A 25,095-nucleotide genomic window follows, 5' to 3' on the forward strand; every position below is an offset into this window, starting at 1 on the left:
ACATCACTGTGGCCCCCTCTGTTGCAAGAAACAGTCAGGTCTTTTCGCTAATTGCTCTCATGCTGCTTGGATCATTTAGCCAACATATCATGTGGCTCTGGTTAATAGGCTAGAACTGCTTCATGTTTGTCACCTCAGAATCTCTGGATGTGTCTTGAGGATTGGAACTTTGAACTCAGGCACCAGTAGTGACCAGTAGCATTTTCTGTGTAAGTACTTTTGTGGACCAGTTTTCAGCTCCTGGAAGTGCCGAATTAACCCATTTCCATGACCTAGAAATGATCTACTTATTTTTTTCTTCTGCATGCACAGCATTGCTGAGTCTCAAGGTCTGTCTGAGTATTTGGTATTTTTCAAAGAATCATAGAGTCATAAAGGTTGGAAGTGACCTTAAAGATCATCAAGTTCCAACCCCCCTGCCATGAGCAGGGAACCCTACCGCTAGACCAGGTTGCACAAAACCTCATCCAACCTGGTCTTAAAAACCTCCAGGATGGGGCACCAGCAACCTCCCTGGGCAACCCATTTCAGTTCCTCACCACCCTTACAGTGAAGAACTTCTTCCTAATATCTAACCTAAATCTCCCCTCAGTTTAAAACCATCACCCCTTGTCCTATCACTACCCTCTCTGGTGAAAAGCCCCTCCCCAGCTTTCCTGTAGGCTTCTTCAGGTACTGCAAGGCCACTATAAGGTCTCCCCGGAGCCTTCTCTTCTCCAGGCTGAACAGCCCCAACTCTCTCAGCCTGTCTTCATAGCAGAGGTGCTCCAGGCCTTTGATCATCTTGGTGGCCCTTCTCTAGACCCTTTCCATCAGGTCTATATCTTTCTTGTGCTGAGGGCACCAAAGCTGTACACAGTATTCCAGGTGGGATCTCACCAGAGTAGAGAGGCAGGATCCCCTCCCTGGCCCTGCTGGCCACACTTCTTTTGATGCAGCCCAGGATGTGCTTGGCTCTCTGGGCTCCAGTGCACACTGATGGCTCATGTTGAGCTTCTCATCAGCTACCACCCCAAGTCCTTCTCAGGACAACGAAGATGTTAAACAGCACTGATCCCAATACTGACCCCTTATTTTGGATGCCTGATTTTTCTTAAATCTCTTGCCTGTGACAAATGTGATAATCTTAAATTCCAGCAAAGAGGAAGAAGTTTGGATTGTTCTGGTTGGAAAGAAAACCTTGTAGCATGGGTACAGTCTGTAGGTGCAGCAGCAGAAGCCAAACCTGGCCAGGCCTGCTCTGCTGCAGGCATCATTCCCAGCACCCGCTTTCCCTCTTCAGTCACTTGCCTCAGTGCAAAATAACAAAAAGTGGCTTTAGCACCTCTGCATGCAATTCAGGGTTTTATAGGCAGGAACTCAGAGGATGACAGGCAGTACAAATTCATGTAGGCACACTGTAGGATGACAGTGTTGGGCAGAGGGTGGGTGTTCAGGTGGAATGGTCAGTTAGTGGTCTGGTCATACAAAAGGGACCCAGCAAGGCACCTGCCCCACACCCACACTCTGAGGACCCATCCTTCTGAAAAGCCCCCACAGCCCTGCCAGCCAGGCGGGACCCATAGGTGTTGGGTGAAAGCTACTTTCAGCGTGACACTAGGTAAAAACCTAACAGACATCACCTGTAATTTGATGCAGTCTGTATTTAGAAAAGCCGAATAACTGAGGGGTGGTGGTTTTGCTTGCAATCCTGATTTCTTGCTGCAACAACACTGTGACTTGAGTCTGGGGACAGTGGGCACAGACCCTCTGAGAGCTCTCTGCCTGCACTGCCTGTGCTGCCTGCTCCCTGAAGTTTCTGTCTGCCTCCCTGGCTGTGTTGGCTTCCAACCAGCAATGACAATACACGTCACTGGTTTTTAACACAAATGGAGTATTTATAGTTTAGGGCTTTTGTACTCTCTTCCATAGCTTAATTAGCAATATAATTTCCTGTAGGCCTCCCCATACTTGTGAGAACAGAGAATGGCAATTACCATGGAAAGCCAGGGGCAGAGAGGGAGAGGGAGAAGGATACAGACACACACACAGAGACGTTTCTCTGCAAGTGGCGTAATGAGGAGATGTCACTGAACTAATGCCAGCGGAGGGGACTGTGTGAGGAGGGTTTATAAGGGAGTAGTGACTCATTTTGTGTTCGACTTCAGGAAGATTCCTGTGTTGCATAGGAAGAAATCTCATACATATTGAAATTAACTGGCTTTAGCCTGCACCACCAGCACAATCTGCATTACCAATACTTTCACAGTTGAAGAAAAGGGATCCGAGCAACATTATAGCCATGCCCAGGGAACTGAACAGCCAACAATGCCCTAAAATAATTATATTAATATAAGTGCTCAAAAGCCATAATGTCTAAGGAGCTGTACAAACATAAAAGACAATATCTATGCACTGAATCTAGTTGATGGCAAGGTACAAAAAGGGAGATGAAGGGAGGTACAAGAAGCAGTGATATGGGTAGGAAAGTCCAGAGCAAAAAGTTCCTCACACACACTACTCCCATGGTGGAACCTGCCTAAGCAGATCCTGTTCCCCTGGGCAGGTATTTCTCCCAGAAAATCCTTTTCTAGCCACCAGCCCTCTCATGGCCAACTGGACACATGCCACTGCACCACACTGATATCACTCCAAAGGCTTTCCTCCTGACCCCTGTGAAGTGCATTGGCTTCAGAGAACCCCCACTCAGAGGTGTGGCTACAGCTGCTGCAGGGGAAGGGGATATGACTGGGGGAAAAAAAAAGAAGAGTCTACTATTGCCTTGAGGCTGTGAGCTGGATTTTCAATGCGCCTGAGAACTGCAGCTCTCACAGAGCTGGGCTGCTTTCTCAGCTGGCTTCTAGGTCTGTGTGGAGTGAGTTGATTCAGAAACCCTGCCTTCCCCCCAGATGAGAAAATCTGAAGGTCATATCTACATCACTAATACAAAAACCTTTATAGCATGATGTATATATAGAAATTGCTTCCCACAATGCTTCTCTCCCATGAGATGGTTAAAACTCTTTTCACCTATAAGAAGGTATGGAAATGGAGGTGGAAAGAATTAAAATGATCCAAAAGTCACCACAGCAGCCAAGTTTTTTGACTGCAGTTCAGGCCACTGTGCCTTGCTGCTCAGCTTTAACCTCTGCACAGACACCTTCTCCCACTGCATCCTTGGCCCCTGGTACAGCTGCCAGCTGAATCAGAATTCATATTTTAAGCAGTTCTTGCTCAAGCAATTATGTATTTTACATGACTGTTCTGTAATTATGTGCACAATGGAGGCATAGTTCCCTTCACTGCCACCCTTCACATCCTCCCAGGCATCATTTAAAACCGGTGAGGAAAACATTTAGAGACGAGCTAAGAAAGGTGAGCGTCTGCATGTTTATGAATGAGAGAAAGCCGTAAAGCCACACTTGTCCCCAGGCATTGTTTATAAATCGTTTCAAGGATGAAAATGAAAATGCAGTTGCAGCACAGATGCAAGCACCTCGTAGAAAATCCCTGAGCTGGGCTCAAGCAGGAATGCTGAGCTATGGCTATAATTTTTGCCAAGCTTCCAGCTCATGAGACCCACACGCTTTCTTCCCCAACCCTCGTGTGATGCCTGCTTTGCTGCAGACATGCCACGACACGGGTCTGTAAGGCAGCTTTCATTTCAGAAGCTGATGTATATGTATAGTCACACAGAATGATCTGTCCTGGGATCTCTTTTGCAAACCAGTGGCTGTCCCTGCCCTACCCTGAGAAGCCCAGAGAACAGGCTAAGGCATTGCTCACCTTACCCAAATACCTTCTGCAGCCAGGCAAGCAAAGGCTCTCAGCTGAACACACTGGCCAGTTTATGTTTTGCACAATACCTGTAAACTCCCCTTCCTCTTCCTCTGTTCCCCCACCTCTGAACAAAAACACTCCTCAGGCAGTGACACTTCAGAGCCAGAAGCAGCTTCCCAAGTGCAGATGGGGACCAACAGGCCTCAGGGCAGTTGGGTACACATTGGGCAGGTCTCTGCAGTCAGGCTGACGGTGCCTTTGGGGAGCAGTGGGGCAGCGAGCCACCCGCACAACCCAGGGAGGGCTACGGGCGAGGGGTGGGCAGTATTTTCACTTTCTTTCAAGGCACTCTTTATATAGCTGGTTACATAAAGCTGTGCAATTTGGCTCCTGTTGGGAGAGAAACGCGAGCGTAGGAGTACTGGTACACCGAACCCGACTGTAAAAGTCATCTGTGTGGTTTGGGCTTTTTTCCCAATCATTCACCATTAATGTGTAGAACAGTTGCTGCTAGAATATTTAATAAAACAGAGAATAACTTAGCAGTAACTCATGGCATGCCTCTAAACCCTGAGCTGGCAGCTGGAGGATGGCCCCTGCACAGTTTTCCAGCCATGTGTGTTCCAAGGCCTCTGGGGGACAGAGCCCCCTTCCCACACTGGGGGAACCAGGGGCAGCAAGAGGTAAGGGTGAGCTCGAGGGGGCTGGAGGAGTGGTGATGGCCAGGGCTGAAAGAAGAGAGGGGCTGCTCCCCTCCATCCCTCCCTTCCCCTTGCGCTGACAGCTCCTTGGCCACTGGGAAGGGTAAGCACACAGTTTTGGACTTGGCACGGGAGTGGGAAAAGTACCACTTGCTATAGCATTTATTCGTCTTTACGTGGTGCGTTTTGTGCCTGAGACAAATCTCAGCTCCACCGTGACACTGCACACCACTGCCAGCACTACTGCTGTGCTCCTCCAGGGAGCGCGTTTTCCGTACTGCAAACCAATTGTGCCAAAGCTAATTAGAGACCTGTGCAGCGTAACTTCAAATAGAGATTAATTTGTAATCCTGGCTAGTGCCACTCTCTGAACCAATGATTCGTTCCCCAAGTCACTTCCATTCATTATTATCCACCAGGGGGTTTAATAATGGCTACTTCCCTGAAAGCAACAAACTAACCTACCTTTAACTTTGAGGCGTTTTTCACATGCAACCATTTTTTAAAATCAGGTAAGGCAGATCACCCAGGCCACAGCCAGGAGTCCTTTTCAGGGATCATTCTCAAAGATTCGGTCACAGAAGACAAGACTGCTGCAGGAAGTTACATTCCAGAAGTTTCCAAGCCTTAGGTAAAGGCGAGTGAAGAGCATTAAAACCAGGATGCAGTAAGCAGGTTACCTTGCTATTCATAGAAAAGTTCCTGAGAAGGCAAGAAGCACAAGCTGCTGGGCTCTGCAGTGGCTGGGCAAAGAGAGCCTAGGAGGGCCTGGGCAGTCAGTCATGGCCAGCCCCACTAGAATAAATTCTGTGCAGCACCAGGGGAAGAAACCGCCCTCCGGTCTCGCTGTAGATGTACACGATACTCATTGATGGAAGAAAACACTCCATTAATAGCAAACAACAGGAATAACAAGAAGAGCAGAAGCTGTGGTTTGTAGTTGCTGTCTTCCAGAGAGAGATGCCATCTTGTAACCTGCAGAGGATCGAGCTGCTACCCATTTTGGTTTCTGCACATTGGAATGACAGGGCTCGCTATTGCGCTGGCAACAAGAAATGTTGCAAATGGTCTTGGCTTCCTCCCTCAGTGGCTGTGCAAGGGAGGGGCAGCTGGTGTTCTCCAAACCCCTCATGTGCCCACAGGGAAAAAGGAGGAGGGCTGGAACAGTTCCTGCTGCTGGGGAACATGGCTATGGTTTCTCCATCCTTGGAAGCCACTGATGGGATGTGTAAAACACGCTCTACCAACAAAGTAGCAAGTTGCTTTCTACAAAGACAGCATTGAATGACCAGCAACAATCTCCTGCCTGCATTTTCAGGCACCTGCATCAGATGGAGCAGGTAGACTTGCAGGAGAGATTCACAAGGGTGCAGGTCCCATGGGTTTCCTTTCACTGTAGGAGCAAAAAAGAGTTAATGGACACCATGCAGGTTCATGGTACGTGTCTCTGAGCCATCTCGTGGAAAGGATGTGGGGCCTGAACAAGCAGCAGGGGCCACTCAGCTCCTCATCAGCCGACGTTTTGAGCAGTATGGATGTTTTTGGGTTTCAGGAGTTAGCCGTGCATGTCCAAGAACTGCATGTGGAAACAACAGCTAAGCTTATCTGTTTCATTCCTGGCATTGCAGAGAAGCAGAAAGTGTTCTGAAACCAAGGTGTAGTCTGCAGTTTTGCATGAGAATGATAATGTGCCCTAATGCACACAAAACTGCACTGAAGAAACTGGCCTATTACAACCCTTTTAGTAGTTTTCAAGACTGGTGGTTTAATACAATCTGAATTGAATATAAAATTAATTTGCACTTTTGAGAAATTCATCTCTGGTTCACTTAAACACAGGGAAATTACTGGAAAGAGAAATTCTATTGGAGCTGCCCACTTCATCTCTTCCAGCTTCTGAAAAGATTAAGGCAGTCTTTCCCTTTCCTTGCATGTCTTTCCCAATATATTCATCTTCCTTTTTCTTGTTGTTTGTTCCTCTCCTTACTTCCCTGGCCATGGGATCATTGACAGTCAAATAAAATTATTGCTTGGTTGGGAGTTTCCTTTCTTATTGAAATCTAAAAGGAAATGATAAAAAATGCCAAAAAACCTCAAATCAAACAATCATCACATTTGTCCCTGTCCTGGTCCATGGAGGGAAGGACACAGGCTGGAGCAAAACTAGCTGACAGCTGAGCTGAATGTCTCCTAGAAAATCAGGGTGAGCTCAGGCCACGGCTGCGGCAGGGCCCGGGCACAGGCCGCTGTCGCTCTCGGCATGGCTGCTCAGGGAAGGCCTGGAGCAGGCCTGGAGCAGCCCCTCAGCACCTCTGGGGATGGAGTACGGGATGGAGGGCACGACGCACCCTGCCCAGCCTGCCGGCCACGCTGCCCGTGCTGACGGGGGATCCGGGCCACGCTGCTCCCGCACCACTGGAAAGACTTCCTCAGTAGTTTTCTTTGACAGCTGTGGGAGGCTCATCAATATGAGTATGTGGTGGCCCAGCAAGGTCCCAGACACCTTATTTCCGACTGTGGGATTCCGAAATGAAGCCTTCACCCCCTGCAGCTGCCGGGGGGTGTGCTGCTCTGCCCTGTGCGTGCTCCTGCCGTGTCCCTCGGCACGTTCCCGCTGCCGGGCTGCATTCCCACCGGGAGGTGGGTAAGGGAGCCTTGTATTTTTAAACCTGGGTAAGCTCCCTGACAACGTAAGGGAGAGGCGGCAGCCTCAGCACCTCGGGGCATGGTTTAGCAGGGGCCTCCTGCCACAGGCACCCGGCCGGAGCCCCAGCCCTGAGGGGAAGGCCTGCAGCCCCCTCCCCGTGCAGGACGGAGGAGGCTCCTCAGCGCTAACCTGTTTCACGGGAGCGCTGCTCTCCGCTCTGCGGCTTAGCTCAGTTCAGCTTAGCAGAAACATCTGGATGGTTTGGTCGCGGGAGATTAAAATGGCATCTCTGAGGAAACCCACAAGCCCCAAAGACTGGCTGGAACAGATGAGCAAGCAGAAAGCCAGGTGGGGATTTATAAAGTAGCTCTCTGCAATCACGGGCATTGTGTGCCGGCGTGTCCGCTCCGGCAGAGATTCGGAAGCTTCTCCGCCTCCTCTCGGGAGGACCACCCTTCCCACCAGGCTAAAAGCGCGGGGCAGGGAGAGACCCGCGGCCCCGGAGCGCGGAGGGCTGCTGCGCCACCTGGCGGGCGCCCGAGGGAGCAACGGGGCGGGTGAAGGACCTGGAGAACGAGCCTCATGAGGAGAGGCTGAGGAACCTGGGGGTTCAGGGGAAAAGGAGGCTGAGAGACCTGGGGGTTCAGGGGAAAAGGAGGCTGAGGGACCTGGGGTTCAGGAGAAAAGGAGGCTGAGGAACCTGGGGTTCAGGGGAAAAGGAGGCTGAGAGACCTGGGGTTCAGGAGAAAAGGAGGCTGAGAGACCTGGGGGTTCAGGAGAAAAGGACGCTGAGAGACCTGGGGGTTCAGGAGAAAAGGACGCTGAGAGACCTGGGGGTTCAGGAGAAAAGGAGGCTGAGGGACCTGGGGGTTCAGGAGAAAAGGAGGCTGAGGGACCTGGGGGTTCAGCTGAAGGAGGCTGAGGGGAGACCTTATTGCCCGCTACAACTACGGGGAAGGAGGGGTGTATAGGGAGGTGGGGGGGGGGTTGGTCTCTTCACCCTATTAACAAGTGATAGAGCAGGAGGAAATGGCCTCAAGTTGTGCTAGGGGAAGTTCAGATTGGAACTGAGGAAAGATTTCTTAATTGAAAGGGTTGTAAAGCACTAGAACAGGCTCCCCAGGAAAGCCTGCTTCCCTTGAAGGTCTTAAAAGATGTAGTACTTAGGCATATGGTTGAGTGGTGGATGTGGCAGTGCTACGTTAAGGGTTGGACGTGATGATCCTAAGGGTCTTTTCCAACCAAAACTATTCCATGATTCTATGAGCTAGAGGCCACCACCCAGGGCCTGGAACCCTTTCCAATAGAGACCATTTCTCTCTTTAACCCTCCAGAAATCAGACTGTTTTCTTGTGATTCTACCCCCTCCCTCTCAAACATCACTTTGAGTTGCACCATCCTACATCATCAAGCATGCTTATTTACTTAACAAAAACCCAGCACTAACACAGGCCTGCTGTTCTGTAATTCTACCCTTGTTAGACTTGTTTCTGACACACAGCATAATGTCTTTACACTTTTTTGGTAGATGGAAGAAGGCCAAAAATAACCTGACTTTCCAGGGACATCTATCCGTCCAAGTTTTCCGTTGTCTACAGTCACAGCATAACTTACTACTCTTTCTGTTTGTGACTGCCAGGAAGAAGTTAAAACAGACCTCTTGCACAAGCCCTTGCAACTGGATGAGCTTATTTCTCGAGTAACTTGGGTAACCAAAGCCCTTCAGTACCCTCATCATCAGTGCTACGTGCTGTCAGTGCTGCAATACGAGAAGGGGCTCTGCAGTAGTAGAAAAAAAACAAACATCCAACCCCCTTTTTTTGCCAAAGCAAAATCCATTTAAGCTGATCCAACCAAAAGTGAAAACTCCTCTTGAGAGATATGCTTAAAGACAAGCGTGGCTATGTTCTGCTGGAACCCCAGTATCACCTGCTTAGTCAATTGACTAATTTTTTCTACACGAAAATGATTTTTCAGCCTAGAGGCTGAAGAAAAACATGATACAGGATCATCTCTGGTGTTAGAAGGAAGCCATGTGATAGGCATTACACTCAGAACAGGTGTATGTTTTAGAAGCAAAAGTCCCGTTATTCCCAGCTCCTAGGCCTTGGCTCATACGGATATGCAGTCATGGAGCATGTGAACTGAACTGCCCACAGGCAAAACCAAACTGGTAAATGGACTCCAACCATTAACTGGGGCTCCAGTCCCCTAGTTTTTACCTTCAGCTGACACCAACAGCAAGAAACAGCAGATTACAGTATAAATCCATCTTCTCCTTCATCACTCCTAAATTGTGCTGGGATGTGCCTTGGAAGTGATGCTGATGTCCTTTTTTGATATTGTCACTGTTAAAAAATGTAACTGGAACCTCAGCTGCTTTTGATAAGCACATCAGTTACTGAACTTTTGAACTTTTCAAGGAGCTCTTCAGTAGCTTTTATTAAAAAGAACTTTGTTTTTCCTTAAGAATGCTTATACTCTCCTCTTTCATTCATAAATTAAGGCCTAAAGAAGCTGTTGGTCAAGTCAACTTCTCCAGTACAGGCAAACAGAAGCAAGTTATAGGAGTCGGAAGTTAAGGTTTTCGTTTGCTCCCAGTCTTAGTTTTGAAACACCTAAAGCTGCCTGATGAATGAATCACCATAGCTTTTAAGTTTGAAAGATTCTCTCCTAACCCAAGAGGGACAATAGGATGTTCTAATTCTCTGTACTTTGATGAAGAAATCTGAGACGGTGTACAGATGGTAGCATTTTTAAATTAGTATCACTGTAACAAGTGTTACATGTAAGCTGTGTTCATCAGGACTTTACGCAGTGCTGAGCTGGCTCTTAGGTCAAGGACAGCAAAAGTTAGAAATCACTGATTAAACCACACTAGGAAAATATTTCCCTGGGAAGTATGAAGAATGGAAGATTACTGAGCATAAAGACAGTACCGTAGTGTTCTGAGCTTCAAAAGATTCAGAGAGAAGGGAAATCTATGATAAATACAGAAACTGCTCCAACAAAGACAAAAAACATTTTAAATGTAGAAGATGGTGCATGGTACTCTACTTATGTAAAAGCATAGACACAGGTATAATGCTGGCAGTAAAACAGGAAGAGCTGACGTTCTCCTACTTGCAGCTATATAAGAGAAATCATTTTAGTTTAAGATAATCCTTTATGAAAGAGTGGTTCAAGTAAACTTAAAATAGTGGTTACAGGGAATTTGTGAGAATGACATGTTGAGAGAATGTAACAGTGCAATAAATGACAACAAGTGAAAAAAGGTTTTTTTATTTCTCAGTGTTTCTCCACTGTCAATACTGTCCTTTTGCTGCAACATGTTGCAAAAAACTCTCTGCCTTTTCCATTTTAAACAGCTACAATATTTACAGGCTGTTTCCAGTAACACACGCAGACACATACACGCTCACAGACACGCAGGTACATATATCCCTATCCCTGGCAAGGTATCAGTTTGCTGGTAGAGGCAATATATATTTTCATTGTCCATTAAAAACCAAAGCCATCCTCCCATTTATGCTCTACTCCCCTCTCCCTCTGTTTCCTAGCCAGCAGCTTATCATCGAGCTTTTGGGGGCGTCTGTTTAACAAGTTCACATATCCAGCTATTTGATCGCCACCTTTCAGAGTTGTGGACTAGGTGTACTGGGATGATCTATTCAAACTGTACATACCAGAAGTCATAAAAATTGCCCATATTCAGATGTCTGTGATTGTGTGGTAGGCTCCTGAAATCTTTTGGAGCAGCCATCTTTATCACCTGCTTGGAAATATGCATATCATGCTGGGGTGAAACAAGTCACATGCTTTATTTTCCACCAAGGTGTTATGTACCCATATTTTTACTAAGGCACCAGTAATTACCAGTATAATTTCCAAAAGAGTCCAGCATCACTGAATGTACTGCATTAGATTATCAATAGCAAGCCAGACAAGAAAAGAATAGTCGCCTATATAATAGGTATAAAATTCCTTAATAAAATTAAGTACATAGAACCTGTGGTGGCATAACCCCAAATCCAATATAAGTTGAATAATATTTGAATAATATTGTTAATGGTAAGAAATGCAATCTATTCTGCTCCATTCTGTGAATGGAGAGTTCTGTAATTGAGAAAGATCTTTAAAGCTGTGTCTTCATATGTACACTCTTAGGTCATATGGTGTTTTGTGCATTATCAGAGAAATGATCTGAAGTTGAATCCAATTGTAAGGCAGCCCTTCTCCCCTCTCACCCATGTGTTGAAGACAAAGCTTTATGGCCACTTGCCAGTCAAGTGCATGGACCTGTGCCATATTTCACCTCACCAGTCATCTAGGCTACTCAAAGAGTTCTTCAAGGGGCTGTGAACATGGGGTAAGGAATGTCTGGTGATTAACTACACAGCTGACCAGAACATTGAGATCACCACTCAAACCTGCCAAATGTCCTAGGCACAGTGGCTGTAGAACAATTCAACCTACACTGAATCACCTTAAAAAAATAACCATCTTCCCCCTTGCTCTCCCTCCAACTCTGAAATAATTTCACAAATGCTGAATCATGACAGAGATTCTCAGAATTCATCACAAGCATCATACAGTGCAAGTGGCACAGAAACTCAGGTGTCATCAGCAGTGTCACAGACATTTTAGGATTTTGTTTTAATCAGAACATTTAAAAAGATTTCATAGGGAAGTGAAATGGGAAGAAGTTTTAGAAAAATCAAGTAGCAGCCATTTTTACCAATGAACATTATCTGATTAGTGGGGTTTTAAAGCACTTGTCTGTAATTGAGTGTTTGTTTTAGGGAGCAGCAAGTCCTTAGGTATGTACATATAGTTACCACCTTTAAATAAATCCGAGAGAAACCAAACAGATTGGGATCTACCTGGAAGCCAAAACAGCCGGACTTAACTGGAATGTTCTTATGGCAAAATATCACACAATGCAAGTGGGCAAAGTTTTATGAGTTTTCTTGAAAGCCTTCTGAGCTTTCATGAAAAAAAAATAATCCACTCTATGCTGAGCTCAATCTGGACTCACAGGAATAATTTGAAAATACCCATCTTTTCCACACTCAACAGGAGAAAAATATTATGCATCAAGACAAAGACCAAAGATGAAATTACCTCCATCTAAAACAGAGGTTTCCATGGACAGATCTATCCTGAGGGGAGTCACAAGAAAACAGACACTGTTTCTACTGTGCAAGTGACAAAACCAAGACGCAAACTTTGCACAAACCAACATACAATCATATATGAATCTCAAGAGTTCAGAATGCAAGAAAACTTCAAGTAAGTTAATTTTCCAAAGCCTTTACGGAAGAGTGAAATTTCAGCTAGGCAGCTTCTGTTGAGCAGATCTGGAATAGCTCTTACCATTATGTGAATGGCTTCACAACATGTATTTGCTGAGTACCTGAAAGAAGGTATTAAACCCTCAACCAGCCACACCAAAATCCATCTTCTGAAGGCAACACACCAAGAGCCTTAAGATTAAAAAATAAATAGAAAGATCCATCGATTCTCTCTGCCCCTCAAAAAGAGCCTCTTTTCCCCTATCTGATGTTTGCTGATGTAATCCCAGGCAATTACATATTCTCTAGAATATTTTAACAAGCCATTAATTCCTACCATGTCTATTACCAGCAATGGACATTGTCATTATCTTGCCCTGAAGAAAGTGAAAGAGATTGTTCAGAGCCAGGGTTAACATAGTAAAAGTTGCTTCAGTTAAGTTTTAAAAAATACATGTATTTTGTTTTTCAGTCATTTGTTTACCTCAAGGCTTCATTACTAGAAAAAAAAAAAAGAAACAAAAAACAAACCTCATACAACTAACATCAAATGGGGCCTATTTTAAAACAATTTCTTTCTAAAATGAAGGAATATTCCTAGTGATACAGGAAACCCTGCAGTTACCAGAAAGACACAGAATAAGACCGTAACTAAAACACCTTCAATTCAAAATATACACATTTTCTTCATTCCTGACAGAAACATTACCAGGCTGCCGAAGAAGGTTCATCTACTGTACTACATTTTCAGATATGCAGGAGATGAATTTAACTACACTACAATGCCCACATATGATAAACTACGTGAAACAGCAAAATTATTTCAATGGTGGCAGATCCAGAACTGTGCATTTATACCAAGATTAAGTGGGACTGCATATCCATAAGCAAATAGTAATATGCAACTGTAAGATGCACAGTACTTTGAGTACGCGTTTGCATAGTACGTGATGTAAGCAAGGTCCCAGTGTAATTCACTGGGACCAGTATCTAGAACTGACTAGCTACCAGACACATAGACTTACCCTTTCATGCCTAGATGTTATACAGCAACTTGAGTTGAAATACCAATGTTTCTTAGGTAGCTGTTTCTTCCTTAGATTTTTCCCTCATCCCATATAATTTCACTCTTGCATTAGGTGCATAACAGACAAATTTTCTCTGATGTCAGAGAATTGTAACTGTAATTACAATAACCTCTGCCGTATATCAAAAGTCCCTTCTGGTTACATTACATAGAAAGAAGTAGAGGTGAAGATGGCTGCTCCCAAAAGCTAGGACCATGTGCAGTTTCCCCACAGAGTCCTACATAATTACAGGTCAGAAACAGGAAACAATCACAACAGGTACATTTTTTTTCTTATGGATTAAGAGAAGTGAGTCATAGGAACTGCAATTCAAGAACAAACCAGTTTCCCTCTCACACTCTCATGATAGTTCTGAGTTACTTGTTTCCCTGAATACACACTTAAAAAAAAATACAATAAAACTAGGATATGTAACACATGAATAATTCAACTTCACAGTTATAAATACTCAAATTACACTTACATAGAATATATAATCACAGAAAATAAAATTCAAGTCATAGAAAAGAATGAAGACTAAAGGGAAAGAAAAGGCAAGGTGGTAAAAGTGATACAAGTTTAGGGCTGTGCCTTCTATAAAAGCTCGTTAAAAGCTGAAGTCAAGTTTTTGTTGTTTTTTGGGGTTTTGTTGTTGCTGTTTTTTCCTTTTAAATTGGATGGAATTAAAAAAAAACTTCAAGCATCCATGAAGCAATCATGGACCTCCACCTCCCCCTACAAAACTCAAACAACTGTCTCTACCAGAAAAGAGCCAATGAAACAACATAATGAGCTCTGGGTGTAAAGAAGCAAGTAGCTGTGGCTAGCTAAGGGAGGACGGATGAAAGGTAGTAAGTACACTGGGGTCCACTTTAAAGCTACACGTGTTGTACAGATTCGAGGTACCACTGCCACCACAATACAGTCTGATGCAGTACAGGGATACTCAGGTGCTTCTCTATGTATTTGTTATTTTGCCTTTTATTGTGAAGAGGATGCAGCAAATGCACTTGTACGAAATACAGAACATAGAACCAAACCCATGGCACAGCCCTTACCATCAACATATATATGGAGAGGGAGGGGATTAATCCCAAAGGCAATTTAAATAATGGTTTTTTATATACTTATATTTATATATATAAATAAATGTTCTCAGCAATCTCAGGGTTGTTTTTAGTGCATTGCTGTAAAAAAATTAGTGCAGTTCTCATTAATGTTTAGCTCATAAGGAATAAGAATCTATACATCTGTTCAGTCTCTTCTTGCCACACCTGAAACCTTTACACTGTTTCACCAAACTGAAGGTTTGTAGTCAATTTCTTTAAAATAAGGTGGATGAATTCCACGCACTCTGTGACAAGACATGGCATTTTTTGGCAAAACAATTAGAAAAATATGAGGTGCTCTGATCTTAGAACTGAAAAGTTTGTTGATTTAAAGCATTACGCAATGCATAAACAAAATTTATAAACAAAAAGATATGTCTCAACAAATCTATCCTTCATGCAAATGTTTCTTCAGCAGCTAACAACTTAAAAAATTTCATACACTTTTTTATTTGGGGAAAGGGACTTAGACAAATCTGTGTTTCAAGTCCTTTCCTACAACTGGACTGAAGTTTCATGTCCTAGGAGCTGCTGCTTCTGGACCCTTCTCTCTTCTGAACAGTTGGAGAAGGGAAAGTTTCAGTCTCAAAGAGATTTACACTTCAGCCCCAAGTTCAAGAACTCCAGTTTCAACAACAGCAACATATTTATCTTCAATTTGAACAAGCAGGATGGTTTTATCTATATGGGACCGACTACTTGGATCTCTGCTGCAAGGCACCCAGCGGTGAATCACCTGGGGGGAAAAGAAAAGTATAAATAAAATGTAAGTCCCATAGGAAGCGCTGCCATATCAAAGCTGTGGCTGATAATTCAATAACCTTACAGGGCAAAAGGATCAACAGTAAGTGCTATACTGACTTAGTTGCTTATTTTTCAGTGACAGCATACCCACAGATAAAGTAATGATTGAAGTCTTGCTGGAAGGGCCTGCAGCTTACCTGACAACAGCCAGCCTTTGATTTGAAAGATTTGCAAAACAAGCAATTTACCCAAATCAGAACCAAACAGTCATGCAAAATGAGTAACAATTGAAAAAAGTGTACACCTAAGTATTTGGGATATTTAGATGCTCTAGCTATAGCAGTCTTAAAATTCCCCAGTGTTGTGCAGCACATAATAGCATGGAACTGTAGGAGTTTCCGCCCAACTCATGAGTGGAATGTATGGTGGAAACTACAGTCTCCTTTAAGTCAAATCCCTTGCCCTGATTTTTCTTCCCTACTCACTGTGAATTTAAGGTTGATCGTTTAAATTACTTTATTCAAAGATAATTTTGAATGAAAAAATTATACAAAGAGGAAGGGTTTCAGAAACAGTGCTACAAACTACTGTCCCATGATGTCTTGGATCTACAGAATTCAGGCACTTTGATCTGCTGCTTCCAAGGATCTTGCCTGATACAGACCACCAGAAGGTCCTTTTCCCATACAGGCCCCTGTATGACCAACTCTCTGCTCAGCTGCCTCCATAAAAATACACCCTTAACTTCTGGGTGCCCCAAAGGAAATACAGGGATGCTCCAGTAACAGTTTCAAGTGTTGTCAGCTCCACAGAAACAGAATTATCTCAGTTTTGCCAGTTGTGGGAAAAGAACCTTAAATTCAAGACAAGGTAAGGTAAAATGCAAATAGAATTAACATCTGCAAAATCCAGGACAATACAGTTTTCAAGAGTTCTAAAAATACAAGGACAGAAAACCACAAGTAACCTACACCTTCCAAGAACAACGCCAAGAGACACCCTTAATCCTCACTATACCCAGCTGACAGCTGTCAATTTCTCTAACATTGGGTGAAGGAGATTCAGCTTTGTCCACTGCGTGACATCTACACTGCATCCAGAGGGAGACATTTCAGCCAGGGAAGCATATCATCTTTAGTTCCCCTTTATTTGATGCAACAGCATGATATTTAAGCTGTCTGTTCCACGTCTGATTTCTTAAGTTTGTTCAAAGAAACTTTATGTATCGAGTATGGCCAAGAATATTCTATCCTCGGAGTTCACTGGAAAATATTTTGTGTCTAAGTACTACAGCCTTGTTGCACAACTTCAAAAACTGGTGCATTAGAGATAGCTAAGGGCAGACTCCTAAGGCATCAATATTGTGGCTCCTTAAAATAATGTGTATAAGCACAAGTTGTACAGACTATAACTGTAACCATCCCCCCACATCCAGTTTTACCATCTGTTCTATCATGACTGGCATAGATCGAACTTGCTGGGAACACACAGCTCAGGACCGCTATATGGGCTGAGTAAAACCTTGTGTATTTTATATATGTATTTGTATTAATATTAGCTTTTTATAATCATTTTACTAAATCAGTTTCCATTTCAACCCACAGGTCTCCTTTCCTATTCCCAATTCACCTTGAGTGGACAGGGGTCACTAGGTGATAGAACAGCCAACTAAACAAAGATGTGGAAAGATAATGCAGAGTATATCTTAGTCTCAAAGTTCTGGAAAAAGTAACTAGAATAAAAAAAGGATTGCTACATTTCATTTCCCTGAAGCAAACCTATAATGTCATTGTGTATTAGATACACTGTACTGTATGCTCTGCAAAATCATAGAATAGTTTAGGTGTGGAAAGGACCTTAGATCCTCTAGTTCCTTGCCCCCTCCATAGGCAGGGACACCTCCCACTACATCAGGTTGCTCAGGGCCCCATCCAACCTGGCCTTGAACACTTCCAGGGAGGGGGCAGCCACAGCTTCCCTGGGCAACCTGTTCCAGTGTCTCATCACCCTCACAGTAAAGAATGTCTAACCTGAATCTCCCCTCTTTCAGCTTTAAACCATTCCCCCTTTTCCTATCACTACACGCCTTTGTAAAAGTCCATTTCCAGCTTTCCTGTAGGAAAAGCAAAAGTTAGGAAAATAAAAGTTTTTTTAAAAGTTAGAAAAAAAGTTTTTTCTATGTAGTAGTAAAATTTTAGACAACTGAGATGATGAAGTGCTCAGAAATTCACTATAATATCACCTTTGGATGACTATTAACTATGGGTCATACCATTAGAATCAGGTCTAACACAACCTACTCCCCACTTAGCACAACAGTAAAATAGATTTTGATACTTTATACAGTTCAAGAAAACAGATACAGAACATCCCTCCCCCCCCACATTGCAGTGACTCCTAAACTTTTTTCCTAATTCAGTTTCTGAATCCCTATCCTGTATCTCCATGCACAAACCCCAGGAACAATGTGGTTGTCTCTTTTCAGCCATTCTCACCATTCTCTTCCAATCCTTCCTTAGCTTACTTCTACTTTTGACTAGTGCTTCTTTCCCCTTGATAAGCAACAGAAAAATCTATATGCCATTCAAAATGTGACCGTAATGGTTGGTACATCAGTAGTACCATGACATACATTTTTCTGAAGCTGAACTTCATACCAAGAGCATTGACATAATGCTGTGGCTGGTAAACTGCTTGATGAGCAGCATCTCAACAGGTAAGAATAATTTCTGCCTGTTTGCAGAAAGGACCACAACCATAGGATGGGAAAGGGAGGACTGTCCTAAGAGGTGATGGCTTCATTGATCCTAGCATGTTTAACCACAGGCAGCTGAAGCAGGCAGTGAAAACTATGTAATCAAGTTACATCCCCCACCTCCTAATCACACAAAGGATAATCTGGTGCTTTTGTTCTTTCCTCTAAAAAAACCTGCCAGTATGCTGTACCAAAAATAGATGAGAAGTATTCAGAACAGTAGTTTATCCTGACCTTCAAATCCTCTTGTTTTAATCTTTCTGTAACATCCATCACTGTACATGTCAGCATGCTGCAGTTTGCAAAACACACTCACGAAATCCTGAAAAACAAACTGTCCAGTGATACCAGGCAACAGGACATGTTTCGATATAACCCCTTACAAGTACCATCCTTAGGACATTCTTGATCTACCATGGCTAACAAGGGAATTCTAAAAGTATAACGTCCAAAACTCAACATGACTATGAACCTTTTCAACAGAGTTCTACTCCAAGGTGTTACCTACAAGGTAACCCTACTATTTTAAGAGAACACTGTCAAATAGGATACAATTATTTATGGAAGAAATTTATTTCTAAGGCCCTTCCTTCTCATACATATAACATCAGGGCAGATTTGGCACACACCGTGTCACCAGCATATTGCCATTTCTTACCAGACGTGTGCACATACATCCAACAGTGATGTGGAAGCAGACTTTCAAATAGCAAAATCCAATTCCTGAATCCAATTAATAAGTAACATCTCCAATTGAGGTAAGTAGTCAGTCAAAGCAAATTCTTATAAACGGTCAGAACTGACATAATAAAAATGAAAATACAGTTGTATAGCTGAACCAATGCAGATACAATGTCAGTGATTCTCCCCTTTTACTATTTATCACTCAAAGAATATTCACTGGAGCATCTCTTATAGACAGCAAGATCTAAAAAAAAAAAAAAGTACGCCTCAGTAAAAACCAAAAAGCCTCAAAGAAAGAGCTGGGGTTTTTTTCCTCCTAAAGAGAGCCTAAATTGGGAGATAAGTTTTCTGAATGCAGTGAATTTGTATAAAATGCGATTATGCCATGCCTAGGGAAAAGAGAGTTGGACTTTCAAGTCCCAGGCTTTCACAAGCTTTTGTAATAGCAGATTTCCTTCTTAAAGGAAACATCTATTATGTACCTACTACATACTAAAGAGAATCTAAGACAATCTTTCTTGATTCTGTTTTCATTAGCATAACTTAAGAATACTGTTAAACATTCAATTAAGGACTCACTGGTAAACTGACCTTCCAGTCTTTGCTCAAGGATTGACAGTTTAAGGAAAGGAAAATGAAGTTGGATGAACGAGCTCAATGCCTGAGAGTTCAGGACAAGAGCTGGAAGAAGGCAAGGAGGGAGAAGTGGCTGACAACATTGAAATCATCATTGTGCATCTTTTGGATACAGGTGCAGAAATATCCCTCTGCTTCAAATTAAGATTCTAGACCTGCTCTTCCAGTAACACTGACTTGGAGGACAGCTGCTGATCCAACTCACTACTACATATATCTTTGGCCTTGACTTCTTGGTGACTGCCACAGAATCAAGACACTGCCTTTTTAAAAATTAGCTTGTCAACTTCCAAGCAAAACTTACATGGCCTTCCATGCCTTCCTGAGGACTCCAGTCTTTCCAGCTGTTTCTTCCAGCTTTTAGCCGTATCACCTCATCTGGCCACTGCAGCTCTTTCCTTTTTGACACGTTGATCCCTTCCAGTACTTGACTGGGATCCATTAACTATAAGTAGGAATTGAGTTTTGACTGTTAGTTCAGCCAAAATTAAAAAGAAACTATTAATAAACTGTAACCTTTTCCACACTGACAGTGAACTGACTTAAACACACAGAATCTGACTTCTGACCACTTTCAATGTTGGAAACTCAAGCTTTCAGGTAGAAAAGAGCCTGAGTAGCACAGGATTTGGAAATAAGACTGTGGCTTCAGACACAGCTGACAATATACCAGTTCACTGCTGCCTGAAGCAGCAGCTCTGGTTCCCCACGCCTTCTTTCAGCTGTTACACTGGCTCATGGTAGGGTCTGAGGAGCTGGCACAATGTAAGCACTGGCAGCACATGGTCTAGTAGCAGGGAAGAGATAAGTCATGATGACCTGAAAAACTGGCTCCTCACTTCTTACAGAGTATCTTAAGAAACATGGTCTTGGAGAATTTACTGTTAGGCTGAAGAACTACTAGCATGCTTAGTTGAGACCCACCCTGTGTTTTGAAGTAAACTGGACTGCCACAGGGGCCACAGGAGAAAACTCCCCAAAACTTCTTCCTATTTAAGAACAAAGTGAGCTGCATAATGTCCACTATCGAAGGGCACATGCCAGCTTTGCTTGCACACTCCTCATACAAAGCAGTTTCATAAAGGGCCCTTGACTGCAAACAAAAGCTACTAAGCACAGACCTGCAAAATTAGTTAGCTTTGTCCACTATGATGCAGTTTACTAAGAATTACTCTAAAAGGAGGTGGTATCAGCAATGAAATAATATTTGTTATGATCTATCCTATTCACTACACTTCTTGATGTTTCCCAGTAATATATTGCCAGACACGTATGTGGGACTAATAAAAGCTAGAAGGGCAAGAATATAAATTTCTGGATTTTCACAAAACAAGTAAGGCTGCCACGAATGGTGGCCAATGGTGTACTGTTTGCTGCTCGGTAAAGCCAGACTTGTAGCAGTAAGCAAAGAATAAACACATATGAAAATAAATACATATGAAAGTGAGTATTGTTACACTTACTTTTGTGGAAAATCTACTGTGTTTAGAAGAAAAAACCTAGTTGCTTTCTACCCTGCAAGTGAAGCTGTTTAGCTTTACATGAATAAAGCCAAACTAAGTATGAAGTGAAACTGAGTTCAGCTGACATTCTCAAGGCTGCACTATAGCAAAACCATAATGTAAACACAGATGTCTAAGCACGCAGGAAGGCTGGTTGTCCAGAAAACCTTTTCCTCAATTAGTTCTCCAAATGTAACTGCACAATAGCTGTATACCGAGACATTCCAGATTATGTGTGTATTTAACAGCAGTGATTGCAACAACATACAAGGTAACACTAACGAAAGCACACGGAAGCACAGGTTAACTTGTTCTTCTGGACTATTCACCTGGATTCTGTAAATAACGTCATCCTTTTTGGCTTGCATTTGATTTGCAGGGCTTGCATTACCAACTGACTGAGTTTCAGCTGCGTTACTCCCTCCTTCTGTCCCTAGCAAGCCCACAAGGGCATGCTGTTTACAGGCTGGGATGCTTTGGCTGGAGCTGCTAGAAGAGGGCAGTCCATGCTGTGCGCTGACCCCAGTCTGGCCAGTAGGTTCCATTTGGTTCACCATAGATAGGCGGGACTGGATGGAGGATGGGAGGTTCCGAAGGGAGATCTGGCTGGTGGAGGAGCGGCGGCAAGGCACGAAGCCTGCTGTGGATGTGCGAAGAGATGAGTGACGACTGCCGTAACAGTAAGATGAATGGCTGGCTACTGAGGCACGGGCAGGGGAATGTCTAACAAGGCTTGACTGCACAGAGTGTGAGCTGTGACTGGTGCCTAAAAGTAAAAGATACAGAATCAGGAGAGTTTGACAAAGCCTCCCACACACAGATTTCCACCACACAAACATTTTAGTGCTTAGATACAAAACTGATGGGTTTAATCAACAGCTGCTGAAACAGCTCTATTGCAGAAGATATGTTGTGTCTCATATAGCACAGCATTTGAATACATTCCATTCATCTTGTCTTGGAATCTCATATTCAGTTCAATCCCCAATCCTTGCAAGACAAGTAGCTTGAAAAACGCTTCAGCCTTGCTCTTCCCACATGAACCATTTGTTTCTTAATATTAACACTTAACCATCTTATACCTAAGGTATTAAGGTAGGTAGAGACATCCATGTTTCAAAAAACTAAATATTCTTTCTTAATAAGCTTTGACTCGATGTTCAAAGATTGAGTCAGAAAATTTATTAGAGCAAGAGCAGTTTTTAACAAATTCAGAAAAATGCAATGCACTTAGAAGTGAAAAACAGAAATTGCTGTTTATAAGCATTGGTTAATTGCTTTTCCTATACTAAGTACTTGTATATACCTCTCCACAGCTGAAAGACCTACGTAAGTTGTGTAAAAAAACCCAATCATTTGACTACATACACTGTTATCTTCTTTTTGAGTAAAGGCAGTGTTTGGAAAGCTTTTTCTCAGCTTTACTAACTACAGATCAGTATGGACAGTTGGATAGGATTCAGCTAAAAAAACACGGAAATAGAGAATCTATTCCACTATATAAATAAGAAATAAGAAGACATTAGTAAAAAAAAAATCTCAAGTTTACCATTTATAGACAATACACCAGAAAAAATCCAATCTGTAGATATTTGTGTGTTATAAAAAGTTTAAACTATTCTGCCAGCGTAACTATAACCCCATTGCTCAAATACGTTTCAGAACCTTGCATTGCATAGAACAGCACTGTAGTTGGAGATGAATCCAGAAGGCATTAACACTACATAATCAAGTCACTTTTGTTTCCTTTTCATTTAGGCCTGATCCAAAGAGCTGGAAGGCCAGTTCGGACTATGGGATTCTACTTGTGTAAAATTGTTGTTTTATTTACCCAGAGTGGAGGGATGAGCGGGTGGATGAGCTGCAGGAAGAGTTGTGGGACGAGCTGACACCGGAGGGTGCTGTACTGCTCCAGGTCCCGGCCCTGTAGTTGCATTCCCTCCTCCTTGCGACATGCTGCTCTGTGACTCATTGATAGTTGCATTGTTACTTGTGCAAGAAGCTCCACCTCCAGCATCTGAGTCTTCAATGTTTCCACCACTATTGCAGCCAGCTCCACAACCTTTCCTTAGTCTGAAAACAATGCAATTGACACATTAAATCAGGCCTCCCATTAAAAAGGATTCTAAGAAATGCCTTATGACAACAAATGAAAGGCTTTACTCAGCACAATCCATAGCATTCCCTAAAATCAGATAAAACTCACCTTTATTTTCTCAGAATATGCAAGTATAAATACTGCTTTCTAAAAGATGGTAATTCTCTTCATGACAGCAACTCAATAACAGTTATGATAAAATGGCTTTAGAAAAAAATCAAGCCATTTCTGAAGTGCAAAAAAGTGATAAAATTTTAAATATAAAATGCCGGTAGAACATCCTGGTTATTTGGGAACAATTTAGTAACACTTATACTCCTTATCACACCAGTCATGTGTGTATTTTTACACAGCAAAATCTTTCTTTATTCAGATCAGCAAAACAATAATGCTTGTTGAGGTGTTTTTTTTTTTTCCTTTTTAATATATTTGGCTTTTTACCTTCAATAACATACTCAGTTGTTTGAAGCACATATTGAATTATTTGAATCACAAATTCTCATGTGAATTTTGAACATTCAGACAGTAGGTTAACCAACATTTTCCAGGGTACATACAGGCTTTTCACCACATTTTGTGTGTCCATCTGAGGTTTATTAATGCAAACAACATAGCACATTCCTCTTCCCTTCAATTCCTGCTTTTTACTACTCTTTTATTTCTGTTGCACTCAAATACACTCAGCACTCCTTTCCAATTTGATTTGCCCCTGGGATCCAGAACCCTGAGCATACACTGCTTGGATGCAAATACTGTTGTGTGTCATCTTTTCGCCGGTTATTCTATTCATGTGTCAGACAAGCAGATAGCAAGAGAAGACAAACACCAGAGTGCAGGTAAGTGTGAAGCAGCATGTTCTGTTTTGATGTGCTGTAGATGCCTATGTGTAGGTATGACCATCAGAACAGCTACAGGGCTGTTCCTATTACAGCACCAGCTCCTGGAACTGGTAAGGACTGGGACACACATTCTCAATGTCTCACCCAGCTGCCACTGTTGCTTTTGCACCCACAGTCACAGGGGCCAGAACTGCAGAAGAAGTTCTCATGGCCTATAAAACACGGCACAGCAAGAGTTTGTACTGGGTTATCAAGGGGCCATGTAAAAGGAGAATTGCATTACACATCCAGTTACTTGTTCTGGCTCTGACACAGAGGGTGTCTATAAGCAAACATGAAATTCTGAACAACAGCTAAATCTGTTACAATCTATGATCACACCCTAAACAACACTAAAATTGGCACTTGCATACAAAATACAGATACTCTACCAAATAGTTCTGATTCTCTAAAGAGTGTATTACAGACAGCAAAAGTGACAGTACTGAAAAAAAATACAGAATTTTCCTTGCCTCTTCTGATCAGACCTGACATTAGAACTGAAGTCCTTCTTGCATCTAACTTTGCCCTGTTTTTTCTGAGCTCTCTTTTACATAGTTTGTGACATATTGTGAAGATTAATCCTGCACCAAAGCAGTTGCTGTACACTACAGATATGCCTGAAGTGTCAAGGCTTATTTATTTTTATGTGGCTGATTATTATAAACTATACTGTGTTGGGCATCTATGAGACTAGGTAATGGAATACAAGAGCATGAACACATACTAATGAGAACTCATTTACTCAGCTCACCTGTGCCATGTAGACACTATGAAGTTCCTGATGTTTCCTAAGCTGATTGCTCCCCCAAGAATCTCCTTAAGCTGTTCATGACTATCTGAATAGGAAGTAGTCAAAGGTGAGACATAGATGGGGTATCCAATTGGCTGGTCACAAGAGGAGTTGATCATGTTCCTAAGAGCTTGTTTTGCATTTTGTATGCTGCCTCTTTCTGGATTACGATTACGCAGGAAGACAAGCTCCTGTTGTTGTCCTGCCCACAGGCCACGCACACACTCCTTATTCACCTGCAAAAGCCAAGTAAAAAAGACGGTGTCAGAAAGCAAAACAATGAGAGTGTGTGATGACTGCTTTACTATACCTAGGCATTGTATGTAACACTGCACTGCAGAACTGTAAGGATTCATATTGGCTTCTTTAAAAGGCTGAACTTATGGACACACACTGCAACAGTGAGAATAAAGCAAATCTAAGAACAG

General features: G+C 42.9%; 1 protein-coding gene across 10 annotated transcripts in view; it reads right to left on the bottom strand.

Annotated features, from left to right (window-relative positions):
- Nucleotides 1-10,373: 10,373 nt before the first annotated feature.
- The window catches only part of PCNX1 (pecanex 1), a 90,909-nt gene continuing 76,187 nt past the window's right edge, over nucleotides 10,374-25,095 (bottom strand). For 8 of the 10 annotated variants that reach the window (XM_051622505.1, XM_051622503.1, XM_051622502.1 and 5 more), the window contains 5 exons: nucleotides 24,629-24,903; nucleotides 22,730-22,971; nucleotides 21,228-21,664; nucleotides 19,701-19,841; nucleotides 10,374-15,313 (listed from right to left, as the gene is read on the bottom strand). In XM_051622505.1, the coding sequence (XP_051478465.1) occupies nucleotides 15,173-15,313; nucleotides 19,701-19,841; nucleotides 21,228-21,664; nucleotides 22,730-22,971; nucleotides 24,629-24,903 (1,236 nt within the window). In that variant the 3' untranslated portion in view covers nucleotides 10,374-15,172. Of the gene's footprint in view, nucleotides 15,314-18,310; nucleotides 18,399-19,700; nucleotides 19,842-21,227; nucleotides 21,665-22,729; nucleotides 22,972-24,628; nucleotides 24,904-25,095 lie in introns of all 10 variants that reach the window. The other 2 variants (XM_051622504.1, XM_051622506.1) reach the window with 2 other exon arrangements.

Source organism: Apus apus, chromosome 5 (assembly GCF_020740795.1).
Source record: "Apus apus isolate bApuApu2 chromosome 5, bApuApu2.pri.cur, whole genome shotgun sequence".
NCBI lineage: Eukaryota > Metazoa > Chordata > Aves > Apodiformes > Apodidae > Apus > Apus apus.